General features: G+C 46.4%; 2 protein-coding genes, 1 long non-coding RNA gene and 1 other non-coding gene across 7 annotated transcripts; 1 reads left to right on the top strand and 3 right to left on the bottom strand.

Moving 5' to 3' along the window:
• Positions 1–6,281: 6,281 nt before the first annotated feature.
• Kcnab3 (potassium voltage-gated channel subfamily A regulatory beta subunit 3) lies at positions 6,282–14,420 on the bottom strand. 2 transcript variants are annotated; one of them, XM_005332829.4, is made up of 14 exons: positions 13,425–14,420; positions 12,140–12,183; positions 12,015–12,052; positions 11,703–11,782; positions 9,462–9,506; positions 9,332–9,376; positions 9,105–9,148; positions 8,843–8,929; positions 8,486–8,571; positions 8,220–8,340; positions 8,041–8,135; positions 7,835–7,955; positions 7,557–7,645; positions 6,282–7,279 (listed from the first exon to the last, which is right to left on the bottom strand). In XM_005332829.4, the coding sequence occupies exons 1-14, from the start codon at positions 13,664–13,666 to the stop codon at positions 7,202–7,204; spliced, it is 1,215 nt and encodes a 404-aa protein (XP_005332886.1). In that variant the 5' UTR covers positions 13,667–14,420; the 3' UTR covers positions 6,282–7,201. The 2 variants fall into 2 exon arrangements, with proteins under 2 accessions (XP_005332886.1, XP_040125336.1); XM_040269402.2 differs by having other exon boundaries at positions 12,015–12,183.
• LOC120884191 (uncharacterized) lies at positions 8,130–12,424 on the top strand. Of its 2 annotated transcripts, XR_013436327.1 has the most exons (3): positions 8,130–8,685; positions 8,852–8,954; positions 10,250–12,424. It is a non-coding gene; the product is annotated as an uncharacterized LOC120884191 (long non-coding RNA). The 2 variants fall into 2 exon arrangements; XR_013436326.1 differs by lacking the exon at positions 8,130–8,685 and having other exon boundaries at positions 8,826–8,954.
• Positions 10,262–10,380, bottom strand: LOC120884653 (small nucleolar RNA SNORA54). Its single transcript, XR_005727075.2, has one exon. It is a non-coding gene; the product is annotated as a small nucleolar RNA SNORA54 (small nucleolar RNA).
• A 154-nt stretch (positions 14,421–14,574) lies between the features above and the next one.
• Trappc1 (trafficking protein particle complex subunit 1) lies at positions 14,575–16,162 on the bottom strand. 2 transcript variants are annotated; one of them, XM_005332830.5, is made up of 4 exons: positions 15,922–16,161; positions 15,696–15,766; positions 15,237–15,375; positions 14,575–14,947 (listed from the first exon to the last, which is right to left on the bottom strand). In XM_005332830.5, exons 1-4 carry the CDS (start codon positions 16,018–16,020, stop codon positions 14,819–14,821), a joined length of 438 nt encoding a protein of 145 aa, XP_005332887.1. In that variant the 5' UTR covers positions 16,021–16,161; the 3' UTR covers positions 14,575–14,818. The 2 variants fall into 2 exon arrangements, with proteins under 2 accessions (XP_005332887.1, XP_077898979.1); XM_078042853.1 differs by lacking the exon at positions 15,696–15,766 and having other exon boundaries at positions 15,922–16,162.
• Between the last annotated feature and the right edge of the window lie 113 nt (positions 16,163–16,275).

Genomic DNA, 16,275 nt, shown 5'->3' on the forward strand with positions numbered 1-16,275 from the left:
ATGCCAGCACTCTTTAACTATACTGTTTGCAACTCCCCAGGCCCCTTCTTGCACTCTTGCCTTCAGTCACTGGCATCAAAGGTCCCTCAGCCTTATTTTTAAGTTACTCCCTCTTTCAAGAGTCTCCTCAAACAGATTTACTAAGCCAGTTATAGTGCCTGTTCTGCCAATCTGTAGTGGGTTCCTGGATATCTGCATGGATGCTACCCAGTGTCTCAGCCCTCAAAGGACCTCCCTTTGTTCTTGTTAAGACTTGATTTCTCAAATTTCATCCTCCCCAAACTGTTCAACCCACTTCTCAGCCTAAGAGAGGGATCTAGATTCCAGGACCTTAAGACTTAGGAATGCTGGGAATCTGTACCCTCCAGAGTATCCAGGCTTGGACACCCACACAGTGTGATGGCTCTAGCAAAACAATCCAACATGACTTCTGACTCAGGAGTCTGACTTCCTCCCAGGTAAACAGGACATGGTACTCACAACCTGCATTCCTTCATTGTGTGGCACCCACACTCAGCTGCCTCCTCACACTGCTCTCTTGGACCTACCTCCCAGGTTCTCTTGGAGAGAGTAATAACTCAGCCTCTAAACAACTGGCGTGAGTACAAACCCTACCCTCCACCAGCATTTGCAGCACTTTGAGCAAGTAATCTCTCTGGATCTTGATTTCCTCGTCTACAAAATGTGGATAACAATAGTGAGGACTGAAAAGTTTGTGTAAATAGGGGCTTAAAATGGTGCTTATTGCATAGTAAATACCAAGTATTAGCTATTTATTTGCCTTGAGGATTGAATCCAGGGACACTTTACCACGGAGCCCCATCCCCAGCCCTTTTTATATTTTTATTTTGAGATAGGGTCTTGCTCAGTTGATTAGGTCCTCACTAAGTTGCTGAGGCTGGCCTTGAATTTGTGATCCTCCTGCTTCAACCTCCCAAGTTGCTGGGATTACAGGCTATGCTACTGCACCTGACATTAGCTATTATTATTGTCATCGTGTGCTCCCTACCTATATTCACTTCTCAATACCAGATATTTTCAACATGCATCTTATATTTGGTTAATACAAGATAGGCTTCTTTCCACCCAAGGTATTTATGGTCTTATTACAATGTAGAGCTGGTTTTATTTTTTTCATTAAGTTGTTTAAACCTAGAAGACAGTCTTGTGAGGAGGTATACCATTATTTTTAAGCAAACATTTCAGAACTTTGGAGTTTTTTATCTTCATGGTCACTTGGAACCTGTCTACTTATTCCATCTACTTATGCTATCATAATTCAAAACGTTTTGGAACTACCCTTTGAAAAGGTGTGCCTCACGTTTTTAAATATCTTCAACTGGTGATAAATCTTAGTCTTTTTTTTCATTTTAGTTTCTTGTATTTTTTTATTTGTTCTTTTAGTTATACATGACAGAACGTATTTTAACATTTCATACATAAATGGAGTATAACTTCCCATTCTTGTGGTTGTACATGGTGTGGAGTTACACTGTTCATGTATTGATCTATGAACATGGGAAAATTATGTCTCATTCTACTGTCTTTCCCACTCTCATTCCCTCTCCCTCCCCCCCATTTCCCCTGTCCAATCTGGTGAACCTCCACTCCTCCCTCCCCCCAGATCTTAGTCTTTTAAGGTAGATTTTATTATATAAATATTCCCAATTTTTTTGACAGTCAACAGACCAAGCTCCAGATTTATGTATCCCATTGCTAGCTCCACAGCCTTTCTTGTTTATCTTTAATTCAGACTGATAGCTAGGTGTGGTGGCCTGTAAACCTAGCGACCTGGGAGACTGGGATGAGAGGTCACAAGTCTAAGGTCAGTTTCATCAACTTAATGAGACTGAGACCCTGTCTCAAAATTAAAAGGACTTGGAGGGCACGGTGGTGCACGCCTATAATTCTAGTGGCTGGGGAAGCTGAGGCAGGAGAATTGCAAGTTCAAAACCAGCCTCAGCAAAAGTGAGGCACTCTAAATAAAATACAAAATAGGGCTCGCGATGTGGCTCAATCCCTGGTACAAAAAAAAAAAAATTAAAAGGACTGAGGATTTAGCTCAGTGGTAGAGTGCCTCTGGGTTCAATCCCCATACCAAAAAATCAAACAACAAACAAAAAACAAAGTAATTATCTCCCTAATCAAGCTAGTACTTCTAGTGTTTCCCAACCCTTCCTTGACCCAACTCCAAAAACCAAGGTGTTACCCTTGACACCTCCTTTTCCCTTACCTTCTTTTATTGATCCATTGCCAAGCTTGGGTCATTTTGCTGCTTAAATTCATCTCTCTAATCCATTTACTTATTAATTGCCACCTTCTGCCCATCATGTAATTTAACATATTATATATACATGGAGTATAATTTCCCATTCTTGTGGTTGTACATGGTGTAGAGTTACACTGTTCATCTATGAACATAGGAAAATTATGTCTGATTCATTCTACCATCTTTCCCATTCCCATCCCATACCATCATCTCTTGCTTAGACCTTAGCAAAAACCACCTAATCAGTCTATCCACAAGCACTCCGGCCTCTGTAGGCTTTTAGATATTTACAAATGTCAGACTCAATCATGTCCTACCACATAGTCCTTCCATTCCTGTTTAAAATCTTTTAATGTGATAGTTTAATGCCCCCATTTCCTTTGCAACACAGCTTTGCCGCTTCTCTTTCAAAAATTGGGGTCTGTTTCCTTATACCTTGAATCTGGGCTGGCTTTGTGATCAGCCTTAACTAATAGAATGTGGCAGAAGTGATGTGTACATTCTGGGTCTTTCCAAGGTCTTGCAGCTTATGTCTTTGTCTCCTTGGAGGCTGCCCTGAGACCATGCAAGGAAGTAAGGCTAGACCAATGGTGGATGAGGCCACGTAGAGGAGAACAGAGGTGCCCCAACCAAGAGTCAGTGCTAACTATGAGACATGCTAATGAGTCCATCTTGGAATTCTGCTGTTAACCAGCCAGTTGAACACAGCCTCATGAACAAACTCAGGTGAAAACAGAAAGGAACTCCCAGCTAACCCACAGAATCATGGAAAAAAATAACTTTTTAAGCCACTAAATTTTGGAGTGATTTGTTGTGTGTCAAAAGATAACTGATATAAAGATTTTCCTGCTGTCCTTATGATAAAGATATTCTAAAGCGCTCTGTAATGCTCTGTGTGTTCCGACTCCACCCATGCCTCACATTTTTCTTCTGTTCTTGCCTTGGAAACCTGGGCTCTGGAAACCTTTGACTTGTGTTATGGTTTCAATCTTAAATGTCACCCAAAGAAAGGCTCATGTGTTAGTGCTGGCAGGATGTGGGGAAAAGGGTACACTTGTACATTGTTGGTGGGACTGCAAATTGGTGCAGCCAATTTGGAAAGCAGTATGGAGATTTCTTGGAAAGCTGGGAATGGAACCACCATTTGACCCAGCTATTCCCCTTCTCGGTCTATTCCCTAAAGATCTAATAAGAGCATGCTACAGGGACACTGCTACATCGATGTTCATAGCAGCACAATTCACGATAGCAAGATTGTGGAACAACCTAGATGCCCTTCAATAGATGAATGGATAAAAAAATGTGGCATTTATACACAATGGAGTATTACTCTGCATTAAAAAATGTCAAAATCATAGAATTTGGAGGGAAATGGATGGCATTAGAGCAAATTATGCTAAGTGAAGCTAGCCAATCCTTAAAAAACAAATGCCAAATGACTTCTTTGATATAAGGGGAGTAACTAAGGACAGAGTAGGGACGAAGAGCTTGAGAAGAAGATTAACATTAAACAGGGATGAGAGGTGGGAGGGAAAGGGAGAGAGAAGGGAAGTTGCATGGAAATGGAAGGTGATCCTCAGGGTTTTACAAAATTACATACAAGAGGAAATGAGGGGTAAGGGAAGAATAATACAAGTGGAAGAAATGATTTACAGTAGAGGGGGTAGAGAGGGAAGAGGGGAGGGGAGGGGAGGGGGGGATAGTAGAGAATAGGATAGACAGCAGAATACATCAGACACTAGAATGGCAATATGTAAATCAATGGAAGTGTAACTGATGTGATACAGCAATCTGTATACGGGGTAAAAATGGGAGTTCATAACCCACTTGAATCAAACTGTGAAATATGATATATCAAGAACTATTTAATGTTTTGAACGACCAACAATAAAAAAAAAAGAAAAGCTCATGTGTTGAAGGGCTTGGTCCTCAGCTGGAGGTGCTATCAGGGTACAACCTTTAAAGGTGGGGCCTTATAACAGGAAGTTAGGGACATTGAAGGGGATATTGGGACCTGGACCCTTCCTTTTCCTTTGCTTCCTGACCACCATGAGATGAGAGTTTCCTCTCCAGTATGCTTCCATCATGATATTTTGCCTCACCATAGGTCCAAAAGCAAGGGACCAAGTGATCATGGACTGAAAAGTCTGAAACCGTGAGCCAAAATATCTTTCCTCCCTTAAATTTGTTTAATCAGGCATTTTGTCAAAGCAACGAAAAGCTAACACAGCTTGCAAGTTCCCTTCTTCAAAAGGCCTTTGTGTATGCTATTCCCCTCATCCCTCCCCTCTTTTCCCCCTCTGGACTTTGGACAACTGAAGTTTGTATTTGGTTGGTGGTCATTTGATTGTTTCTCTCTCCCATCAGTAAACTGCACAACGGTTGTTCTGAGTCTGGTTTTGTTCACCACTGTGTCCTGTGCCATACTATAGCAGAACTCAATAAACAAATACTTGTTAAATTCATGAATAAGGTGGGTGAGAAATATGGCTAATGTTTATATACATAGGAGGTATGACAGTAAAGGAAGGTTTTTATTTTTGGCATCCCCCCCCCCACCAAGGGGCTTCTAAACTGCCTCTGAAAGCAATTCTAAGAGGAATTTTAAAATGTATTCAGCAATGGGGTAGGCAACATTATAAGAAATGCATAACTCTCCAAGAGAACTATTTAAGGAGAATACTATTTTGAATTGATAAATTCTTGTGTGTTTGTTACAGAAGAACTAATCATAGTTTAGTCATACATTTTACTTCTTTGTTTCCTCCACAGTCTTCCAAAATGAGTGGGAGATGATAGGGGTGGATGTAAGTATTAATTAGTTGATCTTGTTGGTTGCTAATCCAGTAAATGGCATGCTCCTGGGTTCTCTCTTTTGGAAATAGGTTTTACTCTGTGCTCCCAGCTTCAGGATCAAGGCAGGATGAAGGGGGATAGAAGGGAGATGGTGAGGTTGTATTTAAGGAAGGCAGATCTCATCCTCCTCTGCCTTGTGATCTTTGAGGGTTGTAACTTTCCACCCACTTTCTGTCTCCAGGAAATCAGAGTCCTTTGGGGAAGAAAATAGGAGCAGTATCTGACATCACACCATTTGATTCTGCTTTTCTTTTACCCTCACATCACTGGTTTTCTTTTTTTTTTTCCTTTTAAAATGATAACTCTTCCATTATCCCAGCAACTCAGGAGACTGAGGCAGAAAGATCTCAAGTTCAAGGTCAACCTTAGCAATTTAGAAAGACCCTGTCTCAAAATAAAAAATAAAAATGACTGGAGATGTAATTCACTGGTAAAGCACTCCTGAGATCAATATACAGTACAAAGACACACAAATACACCCCCCCACACACACTTCTTTCCCTCTCTCTGCACTTGACCTCTCTTCCACTAAATCTTTTTTTTTTTGAGGGGTGGGGGGTACCAGGGATTTAATTTAGGGTTGCCACATCCCCAGCCCAACAGGGTGTCTCACTGGGTTGCTTAGCCTCTCCTCATTGATGAGGCTGGCTTTGAATTCAAGATCCTTCTGTCTTAGCCTCCTGAGCTGCTGGGATTACAGATGTGTGCCACCGCTGTGCCGCTCTTGAAGCCTCTACTTCAGAACAGTCTTTTACTTAGCAATGAGAAAACTATTCTTATAGTTCTTTAGATGTGTGGGTACGGGGTGAGAAAGAAGTACAAGTCAAGTAAAAAGTATAACTAATAAAACTTTAAAAACACAAAAAGGGCAAGAGGGTCAGGCAACTGACTTTCATTCTGGATGAATGGCCAACCAGAGGAGCAACAAAACTAGGAAGCCAGATCACTAGGCGCTAAAAAAGGAAGGACTAAGACCCATGCCTGGGGTACCTAGAGCCTAAGTCTTTCATTAGCAGTGACCAGGAGCCGCGTTCCTGCATCATTGAGCTGAATGAAGAGAAAACTGGTGCTGAGAGTTTTCTAATGACAGAGGGCAAGAGGACCATATATGTGAGGCTAAAACCTTACCCTCCATCCCCTGCAATTTCAGACGCTGTGAGGATCAAGCTGAAATTTTATTTACAGTTCCCTGGGAAATCTTACAGAAGATAGGCCATCATTATTGCTTTAGGGTTATTGCAGGAGGAAGACTACAGTCCTCTACTGGCAGACAGGAAGTCCAGCTCAAGGCTCAAAACTTTGTTCCCAGGTCTTTGTCAGCCCCATCTCTCTGCCCAAAGACTATCATTAATGCAAGAGGACCACCCAACTTTGTTTTCCAAGAGCCACCTGGGCAATTTTGGCCAGATCACACTGTACATCTGCTATCAAATTTCCCTCTGCTTTTGCCGGTGCTGTCACTGTTTTCCCCACTCTGGCCCCTCGCTGCAAGAACAAGGTATTACAGTAGTTCTAGATTGAAGTCTTGCACCTCCGAGCTGGGAGGTAGAGTTCTGGTTTCCCAGAGATTTTCATTTTCTTCCAGCCAGGACCAGCCTGGCTGCCTTTGTGTGGAATATCGTAAAACCACATTTCCTATGTCCCAGGTAACATTATAACTCACTTATTAGGTCCTTACCCCTTGATGACATTTCAAGGGTCACTTTTGAGGTACTCTGCATGTTCTTGCATCTGCCGTGTTTTTTCCTGAGCCCCGGCACAAGGGAGAAGAGAGAAAGGAGCGAGACCAAACGGCAGAGAGTGTACGCCCATAGCTCATGCCCAGGATTAGGAAGAAGGCCTAAAAAGGACGCAGCACGGGGTGGGCGGATTACTTTTTCTCTCAAGCCCCACTGCGGAAGGATATGGCTTTGTTCATGCGCATCGCTACTCAAGCCAGATTTGTAGTGGGCGGGGCTACCCTGGTTCTTGCCGCTGGGTGGAGGGATACGGGGGTGGAGTAAAGGGGCGGCTGCGGAGATGCGATTCTTGGGCGGTTGCAGCGGCATCAGGTTGAGTCTCTGCACTCCCCAGGGACTATTTCTTGGAATGTGATTTGTTCCCCAGGAGCCCGTCTATCTCCATCACCATCTGCGGTGTAAGCTGGCTCAGCACCTGGAGGAGAATGGGGTGGTGGACAAGGCCGTACATCCCGGGTATTGAGGAAAGTCAAGAGGTTCAGAGACCCGAGGAAGCACCACAGTAGGGACCATTAGCAAAAAGCAAGTCACAGCTGTGACCCTGCCGCACTTTGTCATCTTGGACCTCTCACCTGCAAAGTGAGGACTTTGTAGTGGCTAACTTCATCGGGCTATTCTGGGTTGGACAGTGTAGCTTTGACTCCTGGGGAAGGGGACAGAGATGAACCTTGCCACTTAGTCTCCAAACTCACCTGTAGTGAGCCCAGGTGTTCCATCAGCTGCTCTTCACTGGACACCCCCAGCAAAACCGAGCTGACACCCTCACTGCGGAGACACCAGGCTGGAGCCAGAGGAGGAAAAAACAAAAACAAAAGAACTGATGGGGATGAGTGAGCACACTGGTTTCAGTGGTATTTCTGAAGAAGAGGGTAATTCCTAGGGACAAACCAGTCTTAGGGTAGGTTTGAAGAGAAGACAGGGGTTTGAGGTTTCAAGAGAAGACAGGGGTCCAGGACTGGCAGTGTCTCACCAATAGCAAGCTGGGCCACAGTGCAGCCCAGCTGGTGAGCAATGGGCAGAAGGTCCATGGCTTTGGCTTGTTGTTTCTTGCCATCCTCACTCTGTACTTTATCCTTGAGCCACTGGTAGCCCTGGAAGACGAGGAGTATCAGTAAAAGACTTTACCACCACCCATAGCATGCCAGATGGCCCCAGTTCCACCATCTCAGATCTCACCTTGATGCTGGCCCTGCAGGTATCAGGGAGTCGCCCATCATATTTGCTAGTAATGAGACCACAGGCCAGAGGAGACCAAGTGACTGAACCAACACCTAAGAGCAAGAGGATTGGGTGTGAGAAAGGTACCTAGGCCACAAGTGAGGCTGAGTGAAAGGCAGGGATATGGGGCTGCACACCAATCTTGTGATAGAGCTCAGGCAGCTGCATCTCCACTTTCTCCCTCTGAAATAGGTGGTGCTCCACTTGTTCACACACCGGAGGAATCAGATTAAACTGTCTGGCCATGGAGTAGGCTTCCTGGGTGAGGTAGAGAGGACATGGGAGTCAGAATACCCTTTCCATTTTCTTCCTCACTTCCTCCTCCAGTGCAGTGGAGTCTGGAGTAGCCATATGAAAAGTGGGAACCAGTTTTGGGATGGGGGAAGTGGGGTCACAGACTCACCATGATTTCTGCAGCCCCCCATCGGGATGTCCCCCAATATAGGGCCAGCCCTTGGTTGATGACGTAGGTCATAGCTCGCACAATCTCTAGGCACACAGGAAAGGAAGAGCTTCACTGCTAGACCCCTAGAATCTACCAGATCTGCAGACCTCTGCCTGCCCTACCAAGATCCCCCCAGGTATCTCCATGCAGCCAAAAAGGTATATCTATTTTCCACCTCCCTCCCTTGTCCAAGTCCTGGAGTCTAAGCTTCTGCTGTGGAGTGTGGGAGGCCTTCTGAGCTGGGGCTAACTTCTTGAGGGTTTAAGGAAGTGCCCAGTTTTGAAGGGCTATCAGGTTTGGGAATGGTACTTTTACCCTCCATAGGACTGTTAGGGTCTGAGCGATTGGCGAAGACGATATCCACATATTCCAGCTGGAGGCGTTCCAGGGATCCTCGCAAGCCTTAGGAGGGGGTGAGGAGAAAACGGTAAGTTCCTCAGTTTCTGATTCCTATGAATTCTGACTACCCCATTGCCATGGCCACCTAAAGCCTCCAATTCAAAGCTTTCGAAAATGTTCCCAACTCCTCTGATTTCTATGCCCATCCACTTGAGTTTCCCCAGTCTCTAACTCTCACCTTCAATGATGTGTTTGCGACTTAAGCCTCGTTCAGTTTCTGCCCTATAGGAAAAAGGTAAGTCAAAGAAGAGGTGTGACAAAGATAGGGGACCAGGGTTGGCCTGGAGTCATGAGGATTGCATGAGTCCTCACAGGCAGGACTGGAACCTACAATAGCAAGTATGGGACAGCAGTCCTCACCCGCCCCATACACTTCTCCCCAGTCACGGTGGAATAGTCACTTACTGTCCTCCCCAAAAAATCTTGGTGGTGATGACATAGCTTGATCTCCTGGCAAAAGAGAAATGGGAGAAGCAAAAAGTAAAGGATGTTTGGATGATCATGTCCCCAGAAACCCTCCAAAACATGGTCTCACCTCCATCCTTTGTGCTTGAGGATGTTACCTAGGGTTCTTTCAGCTCTGGAAGAAAAACAATGCAAAGACACTGATCTCTCCAAGGTGGATCAATTCTTTCCCCTCCTCCCCACCTTTTGCTCTTTTGTAAAGCAAAAAACAGAAGCCCATTTGGATTCTCAATTTCTTTTGGACTAAATAAGAGTGGCTTCTGGAGCTAGGGGTATAGTCATACAATATTCATTTATCAATTCAACAAATACCTCTTGTGTATCAACTATGTATCAAGCCCTATTGTGGGTTGCTAAAGGGAAAGAATAGGATGAGGAAAAATGGAACAGACTGGTAGAATTAGGGAGAACACTGCCTTGTCTGGTTTCAACCATCTGGGTTGCCTTCCCCCTTCTCAGAACTTCCCACCATTAAGCTCAGTTCAGATTCTGCCTCATTCATTCTAAGCTCAGTTCAGATTCTGCCTCATTCATAGAAGGTGCTCTGATGGCCACAGTCTATGGATCAGTCCTTCTTGTTAGCTTCATTTGAATTGGTTACACAATTCTTTAGCACATAATTATGAGCTAATTTGTGTCAATTCTTAAGTTGCTTTTCTTTAAAAAAAATGTTTTAGTTGTAGTTGTACATAATACCTTTGTTTTATTTATTTATTTTTATGTGGTGCTGAGGATCAAACACAGGGCCTTGCACATGCGAGGCGAGCGCTCTACCACTGAGCCACAACCCTAGCCCAAATCTTAAATTGTTATGGTGAACTCTTTTTTTTTCTTTTCTTTTTTTTTTTTAACCCACAGCACCTCATAAAACACTGACTCCAAGACCTGAAACTGAAAGCCACTGGTCAGTTATGTATTGCTGGAGATGCTGTGGCACTGAAATGGAATCTGCCAGCTACAACCAGGCTGACGTGTTACGAACAGTGCAATAGAGTGAACTCTTACTGAAATGTTTTACTATTGTTTGATTTCCTGTATTTTTTGTTGTAACCACTTAGACCATACACATTATGTCAATGTTGTTTGTTACTGGTAAAACCCAGGGACACTTTACCACTGAGTTACATTCTCATTCATTTTTTAAATTTTGAGACAGGGTCTTGCTAAGTTGCTGAGGCTGGCCTTGGGGATGGAACCCAGAGCTTCATGTGTGCTAGCAAATACTTTACCACTGAGCTATATATCTGGCCCACTGTGTACTTTTTTTTTTTTTAATGGGAATTGAATCCAAGGGCCCATAACCACTGAGCAATATCTCCAGCCCCTTTTTTATGTGTGTATTTTATTTAGAGACAGGGTCTCACTGAGTTGCTTAGGGCCTCACTAAGTTGCTGAGGCTAGCTTTGAACTTTCGATCCTCCTGCCATGGCCTTCAAACTGCTGGGATTACACTGTGCACTTTTTGAGAGCATGTTGATTTTATAGCAGAATAATGCCTGCTCTGTGCTAGGCTCTGTGAAGGGAGTTGGGGAAAAGCAAGACAAGTTCCATGGAGGGAAAAGCCTCTGATATAAGCAGAAAATATAGATAGTTAAACCAGTAATTAATTGTGTCAGAAGGCAGTAAGCTTATAGGGGATGGTGACCAATTTTAGGGAGTTGGATAAAAGCTTCTTAGAGAAACTGATATTTAGGCTAAGTCTTAAAGATGAGCAAAAGGGTCTGCAAGATGGAGAAGAGGCAGAATAGGCATTCTAGGTTTTGGCTATTCCTAGTGAGAAGCCACAGGTATATTATTTGGCCTGATGAAAATACAACTTTGTAGTTCATATGTAGTTGTACATAATGATACTCAAGATATGTTTGTTGGGGTTTTGTTTATTTCTTTGTTTGTTACTGGTAAAACCCAGGGATGAGCTACATTCTCATTCATTTTTTTTATTTTGAGACAGGGTCTTGCTAAGTTGCTGAGGCTGGCCTCAAACTTGGGATCCTTTTGCCTCAGCCTCCTGAATTGCTGGGATTACAGGGTTGTGCCACTGCACCTAGCTGTTAGGGTTTTTTTTTTTCCTTCAAGATAAAAATTTTGTTAGTTTTATTTAATGTGACTTACACAGTATGCCTACTGGCCTGTAAGCTAGAGAGGGATGGATGCTAGGACTATAACTCCTATAATGCTTTGGGGGCCCATGTCCTGAAAGGCTGGACCTTAGTTTTCCCAGAAATCCTAGAGTTCTTTAGTGGGAAATAAGAAACCCTGATGTTCCCTCATCCTTCCAAGTGTAACTTAGTTCTTTCTCCCCAGTCCTTACTTTCCTGCTGCATACACTTCAGCGGTGTCAAACAGATTTATACCATGCTCATAGGCAATTGTCAGCACATCTTCTGCTGTCTAGGAAGGTGAGAGAAAGAGTTGAAGATCACCCATTGCCCCTCAGTAACCTCCCTTGCTGTACTCCAACCCATGGCACCTCATCCCTTATTTCTATATTCTTTCCCTTTTCTGCAGTCTCCAGCCTCACATCCCTCCTTCCCCATGCTTGCTGTTCAAACCCCTTCCCAGGTCCCTTTTTCTGATTTCCTTACCACCACCCCACCCTGCTTCTAGGTTCCATCACTTATACCTCATCTGAGATCTGAGAACCAAATGTGACCCAGGTACCTGCAGGAGAGAAGCCAAATACATGAGAACTGTGTGAAGTGGGCCATGAAAGAATGCCCCCTTCCCTTAATTCCTGTTCTGACTCACCCAGGCCAAGACAGGACACTCGAAGACCAGACTTTCCTAGATTCCTGTAGGATACAGAAGCAGAGGGAAAGACTGGCTCTTCCATTATGAACCTAGGTCATCAGCCCCCAGCTCCTTTCCTTCCAGACTGAGAAGCCCTCAAGGTGTCTCAGTCCAAAGAAACTAGACCCAGTAGGCCTGTGGGATTGGGCAGTACTTACCATAGCAGATTACCTAAGAATATTATTAAAAGAACAAGTGAACAATAAATGGCTGGATGCCTCTATTCCCTCTTATCGTATTGAAGATGTGCTGTCTGGTTTGTCTTTCTTCTGGGTGAGTTCTTGCCTGTATTTGAATCATCTGTGGGATGTGTGGAGTAGGGGGTTTCAGGGAATGTGGATAGTTGTGGTGAGTACAGACCCTTCAGAGAGTGGCATGCTTAGGTTGACTCCAGGATGGCAGAGGTAAACCAAGTCAAGTTCAGGTACTCAGTCCAGGGTCTCTGGCTATACCCACAAAGACATAACAGGAGACCTGGCGGGGAATGTGACATGAAAGCCTCTTCCCCTCTCCATCTCTCAGCTCCCATTGTCTTGTGGAGACTATCTCCTAACCAGTGAGCCCATTTCTCCTCCCAAGGGGTCCCATCCAGGTAGTCAGCTCAATTTCCCAATTGGGACAGACACATGGAGGGTATGAGATTACTCAGGTGACAAAGCCAGGTCAGATCAGTGACCTCTACTCACTACCAATCAGGAGCCCCTGTCTCTCAGTTCTCTAAGATAATGTCAAATTTAAGCCCGCCCTCCATCCAGACCAGTCCTTTATCCTGAGGACTTAAGATAGTAGTCCTTACTTCCCACAGGCCCCAGTCCCCTCCCCTTCCTAACCCCTGAGAGGTCAAAAGAAACCCAGCTCTCGGGGATGGTGGGGGCAATATCTGGGTCAGACACTCAGAGCAGGCCAGAGTGAGAAGTCGTTTCCCTCCCTCCTCTCCCCAGGACACCGACCCAAGGACACTATTGGAAGGGGGCGCAGCCTGGAGGTCCGTGCATCCACAACCTTCCTAGGGGTAAGGAGGGAAACTCAGGAGCATCCCCTGGGTTTGACAGGACTCAACCTTGCTAAACTTGATCCTGTTGGGAGTATTGATGGAGAACAAGAAAAGGACCAAGTAAGAGAGTGTCAGTGACCGGAAGGAACATTTTTACCAAAGTTTGAAAGGGTTTTGGCGGCCATCCCAAGGACGCCGTAGGGGTCCCGAACCGGGAGCAAATGGGCAGGCTGCCCGGCCACCCCATACCTGTATTTCATGCCAGTGCTTCGGCCGGTGCTTTCGCGCAGGGCCCCAGCGGGCGCTGGAGGTCGGGGAACCAGAGCGGCTCGGGCCTTAAGGCCGGACCCGCCACCCCCCGGAGGATTCCCATGCCCCCCGCCGACTGGCCCTCCATTACCGCCCCCGGGGCCCGGCCGGGGTCCACACAGACGGTCCTCACTGCTTCGGCTGCGAAGGTTCTGTTCGGTACACGCGATAGACACCTGCATGCCGGCTGGCCAGGGCGAGGGAGGGGGCTCTGAGGGGACAGGAGGAAGAAGCAGGGACACCCCAGCGCGGACACCTGGGGTTGTAATAAGGTGATCCCTGGGAGAGCGGGAAGGCTGAGGTGGCTGCGGCGGGAGCCGCCTGGCAGATCGGGCCCGCGGGGGCGGGCTGCTGGAGGTCGTGGGGTTTGCGGCGGGAAGAGAGAAACGCTGGGGGCTCCAGGAGTGGAGATATTCAGATACGGGGGGAGCTGTTCAGGGAGTAGGAAGTGGATGAGGGTAAGATCAAGGGCGATCCTCAGAAGGTGGGGACCCAGGGACAAAGGGTGGCGGGAGAGGGATGCCACTTTAGCCGGAACCGCAGCGGGACCTATTGGGGCTCCCAGCCGCGTCGGCAGCCGGCCCAGCTTATCAACATGCAGGCACCGCCCCCTCTTCTGCATAGAACCGCCCACCTCCCAGCCAGACCAGGGGCACATCTGCATGAGCCCCGCCTGCTGAAGGCTCAGTGACTTGATTATTCCGTGTGCTCAGAAGAGAGATCCATCCTAGGCACGTAGTTGCCATACTTTCTGGACCCGACGCATGTCAGCCTTCCCTCTACTCAGTGGTTCTTTGTCGGGAGGAATATGTCCCCCAAGAAACATGTGACAAGGTTTGGAGACACTCTGATTGTCACGACTGGGGGTGGGGAAGGATGTACCACTACTAGTACCCTTTAGCAAAAAGGGTTGCGGCTAAAATCCTACAAAAACACAAAAAAAGAATTTCCAGCTCAAAGTGTCAACAGTGCGGCTATTGAAAATTCCTTGGGCAAAACCTCTTTGCAGGCTTGATGGGTACAGCCGCCCTAGTTTCTGCTTTTATCTGGGGCAGGACCAGGCGGCCCACTCAAACAGACATGCTCAGGCTGCAGAAGGTGACAAAAAGTTTATTCTGGGCTTCTCGTGGAGTCATATAAGGGTTAAAAACTGGAAAGAGGACGAGTTGGAGATATAGGGACTCCTGTGGGCTTCATTGTGAAGAGGAGGGGACGGGATGGAGGACGGGCTTTTGCTTTTGAGGAGGGTAGACGGAGGGGCTTACAGCGGGGGGCCACAAATTAGGAAGGGCCCCAAGCAGTTCAGATTCTCCTGAGGAATTAAGTAGCTCGCTTCAACCCGCTCGGGCAGAGAAGAACGGCAGAGAGCGGACGTAAGAGTCCAGCCGGGAGCGGAAAAGTTCACTTTGCACAGTTTGGCCCAATGGGCATAGGGGATTCTTCACCACCAGCTCCACGTACAGCTGTGGAAAAAGACGGTGTAAAATCCTGGCTTTCTGGACATTTCTAATTTTCAACCCCAAATGTAGTATAACCTCAAGGGTGTATGAACTCACAAGGAACCAAGACTGGGAGGCAAGCCCTCCCTTAAGAGAAACTGTCTAAGGATCTAAAGACCTCTGAGAAAACTCTTAAATTCAACAGATGTACAACACAGTAGGATTAGGGCTGGAAACTTGAGGGATTTTGGGGGGTTTCTGTCTGTGGCTATTAAGGGGTTCTGATGAAAGGATCCCTCAAGGGGACACTGACCGCGCTGTAGATGTGGTGCAGCACATCTCGAATGGATCCCACGCCTAAGTCAGTATTCATGACAACCTTGATCCCAGTGGGCGTCTCGTAGTAATGGAGTTTGTAACGGCTAGTTTGGAAGGCCAGGAAGCCGTCCTTCCTGCAGAGATGAGGAGGGTGTTAAAGATGGCAGAAATACTTCTGATCCTTCAAAGTCGACTCCCTCTTGTTTAAGCATACAGTTTGTAGGAACCCAGTTGAGTAGACACCTCCCATCTCCACCCCTCAGTTTAGCCCCCACCTCCAACCTCTTCACCACCTCACCACTTCCCTACTCCCCTTCCTGCAAACTTCAACATTCTTGTTCTAAGCTTCTCTAATTTCTCTTCCCCATTTTGGGAGCCAATCTCCCTTTCATTCTACAAAGTAAGCCCCTCTGCCCCCAAATTCCCAATACTAGCCCTCCTTCTCACGGCGTACATGTCTAGCGGGGACATCTTGCTGACAAACGAACGGATAGAGAATAGCATCCCGTACATCAGCTTGTACTCCTAGAGGGAGAGGGACAGAGTTAGGTATTGGTTGTCGGAAGAGACCAGGTGGAGGTTGAGAATCAGCCGGGATTTGGAGAAGAGGGGTTGGGCTGGGACTATGTACGTTTGGAGGTGCGAGGTCACCCGGACTGCAGCCGGGGCCATCTCATCACCTCCTCCTTGGGGATCCCTGCTTGCTTCTTGCGGTGCCACTCGCTGTAGTGCAGACACACTCCATTCCGGTCAAATAGGTATAGGTTGTGGACAGTCATCGACAGGACAGGGACTGTAAACCTCGTTCCAGGACCGCTCTCACTCAGTAGGCTCGGATTCTCCGCCGCAGATCCCTCCAACTAGGTGGAGACTCCAACCCCGGATTCACCGGAATTGCTCTGAGTCGTGGTGCAGTTACTTCCGGTTTCCTAGCAGCCCCGCCCCATTGGGCGCTCTAACTGCAAAACCGGGGCATTAACTCCGCCTCAACACCTTTCATCAGACCCCGCCTCCCTCCATCAACCAATCCGTGG

The sequence above is a fragment of the Ictidomys tridecemlineatus genome, chromosome 3 (assembly GCF_052094955.1).
Source record: "Ictidomys tridecemlineatus isolate mIctTri1 chromosome 3, mIctTri1.hap1, whole genome shotgun sequence".
Lineage (NCBI taxonomy): Eukaryota > Metazoa > Chordata > Mammalia > Rodentia > Sciuridae > Ictidomys > Ictidomys tridecemlineatus.

What these genes read in the sequence shown, in the direction of transcription:
- Kcnab3 (XM_040269402.2), bottom strand. Translation starts at nt 13,666, where the DNA reads ATGCAGGTGTCTATCGCGTGTACCGAACAGAACCTTCGCAGCCGAAGC. An exon ending in AGCACTGGCATGAAATACAG is followed by an intron (nt 12,184 to 13,424) that starts GTATGGGGTGGC and finishes TGTATCCTACAG; the next exon opens with GAATCTAGGAAAGTCTGGTC. An exon ending in GGGGGGCTGCAGAAATCATG is followed by an intron (nt 8,341 to 8,485) that starts GTGAGTCTGTGA and finishes TACCTCACCCAG; the next exon opens with GAAGCCTACTCCATGGCCAG.
- Trappc1 (XM_005332830.5), bottom strand. Translation starts at nt 16,020, where the DNA reads ATGACTGTCCACAACCTATACCTATTTGACCGGAATGGAGTGTGTCTG. An exon ending in CAGGGATCCCCAAGGAGGAG is followed by an intron (nt 15,767 to 15,921) that starts GTGATGAGATGG and finishes CTCTCCCTCTAG; the next exon opens with GAGTACAAGCTGATGTACGG. An exon ending in TGCACCACATCTACAGCGCG is followed by an intron (nt 14,948 to 15,236) that starts GTCAGTGTCCCC and finishes CTTTTTCCACAG; the next exon opens with CTGTACGTGGAGCTGGTGGT.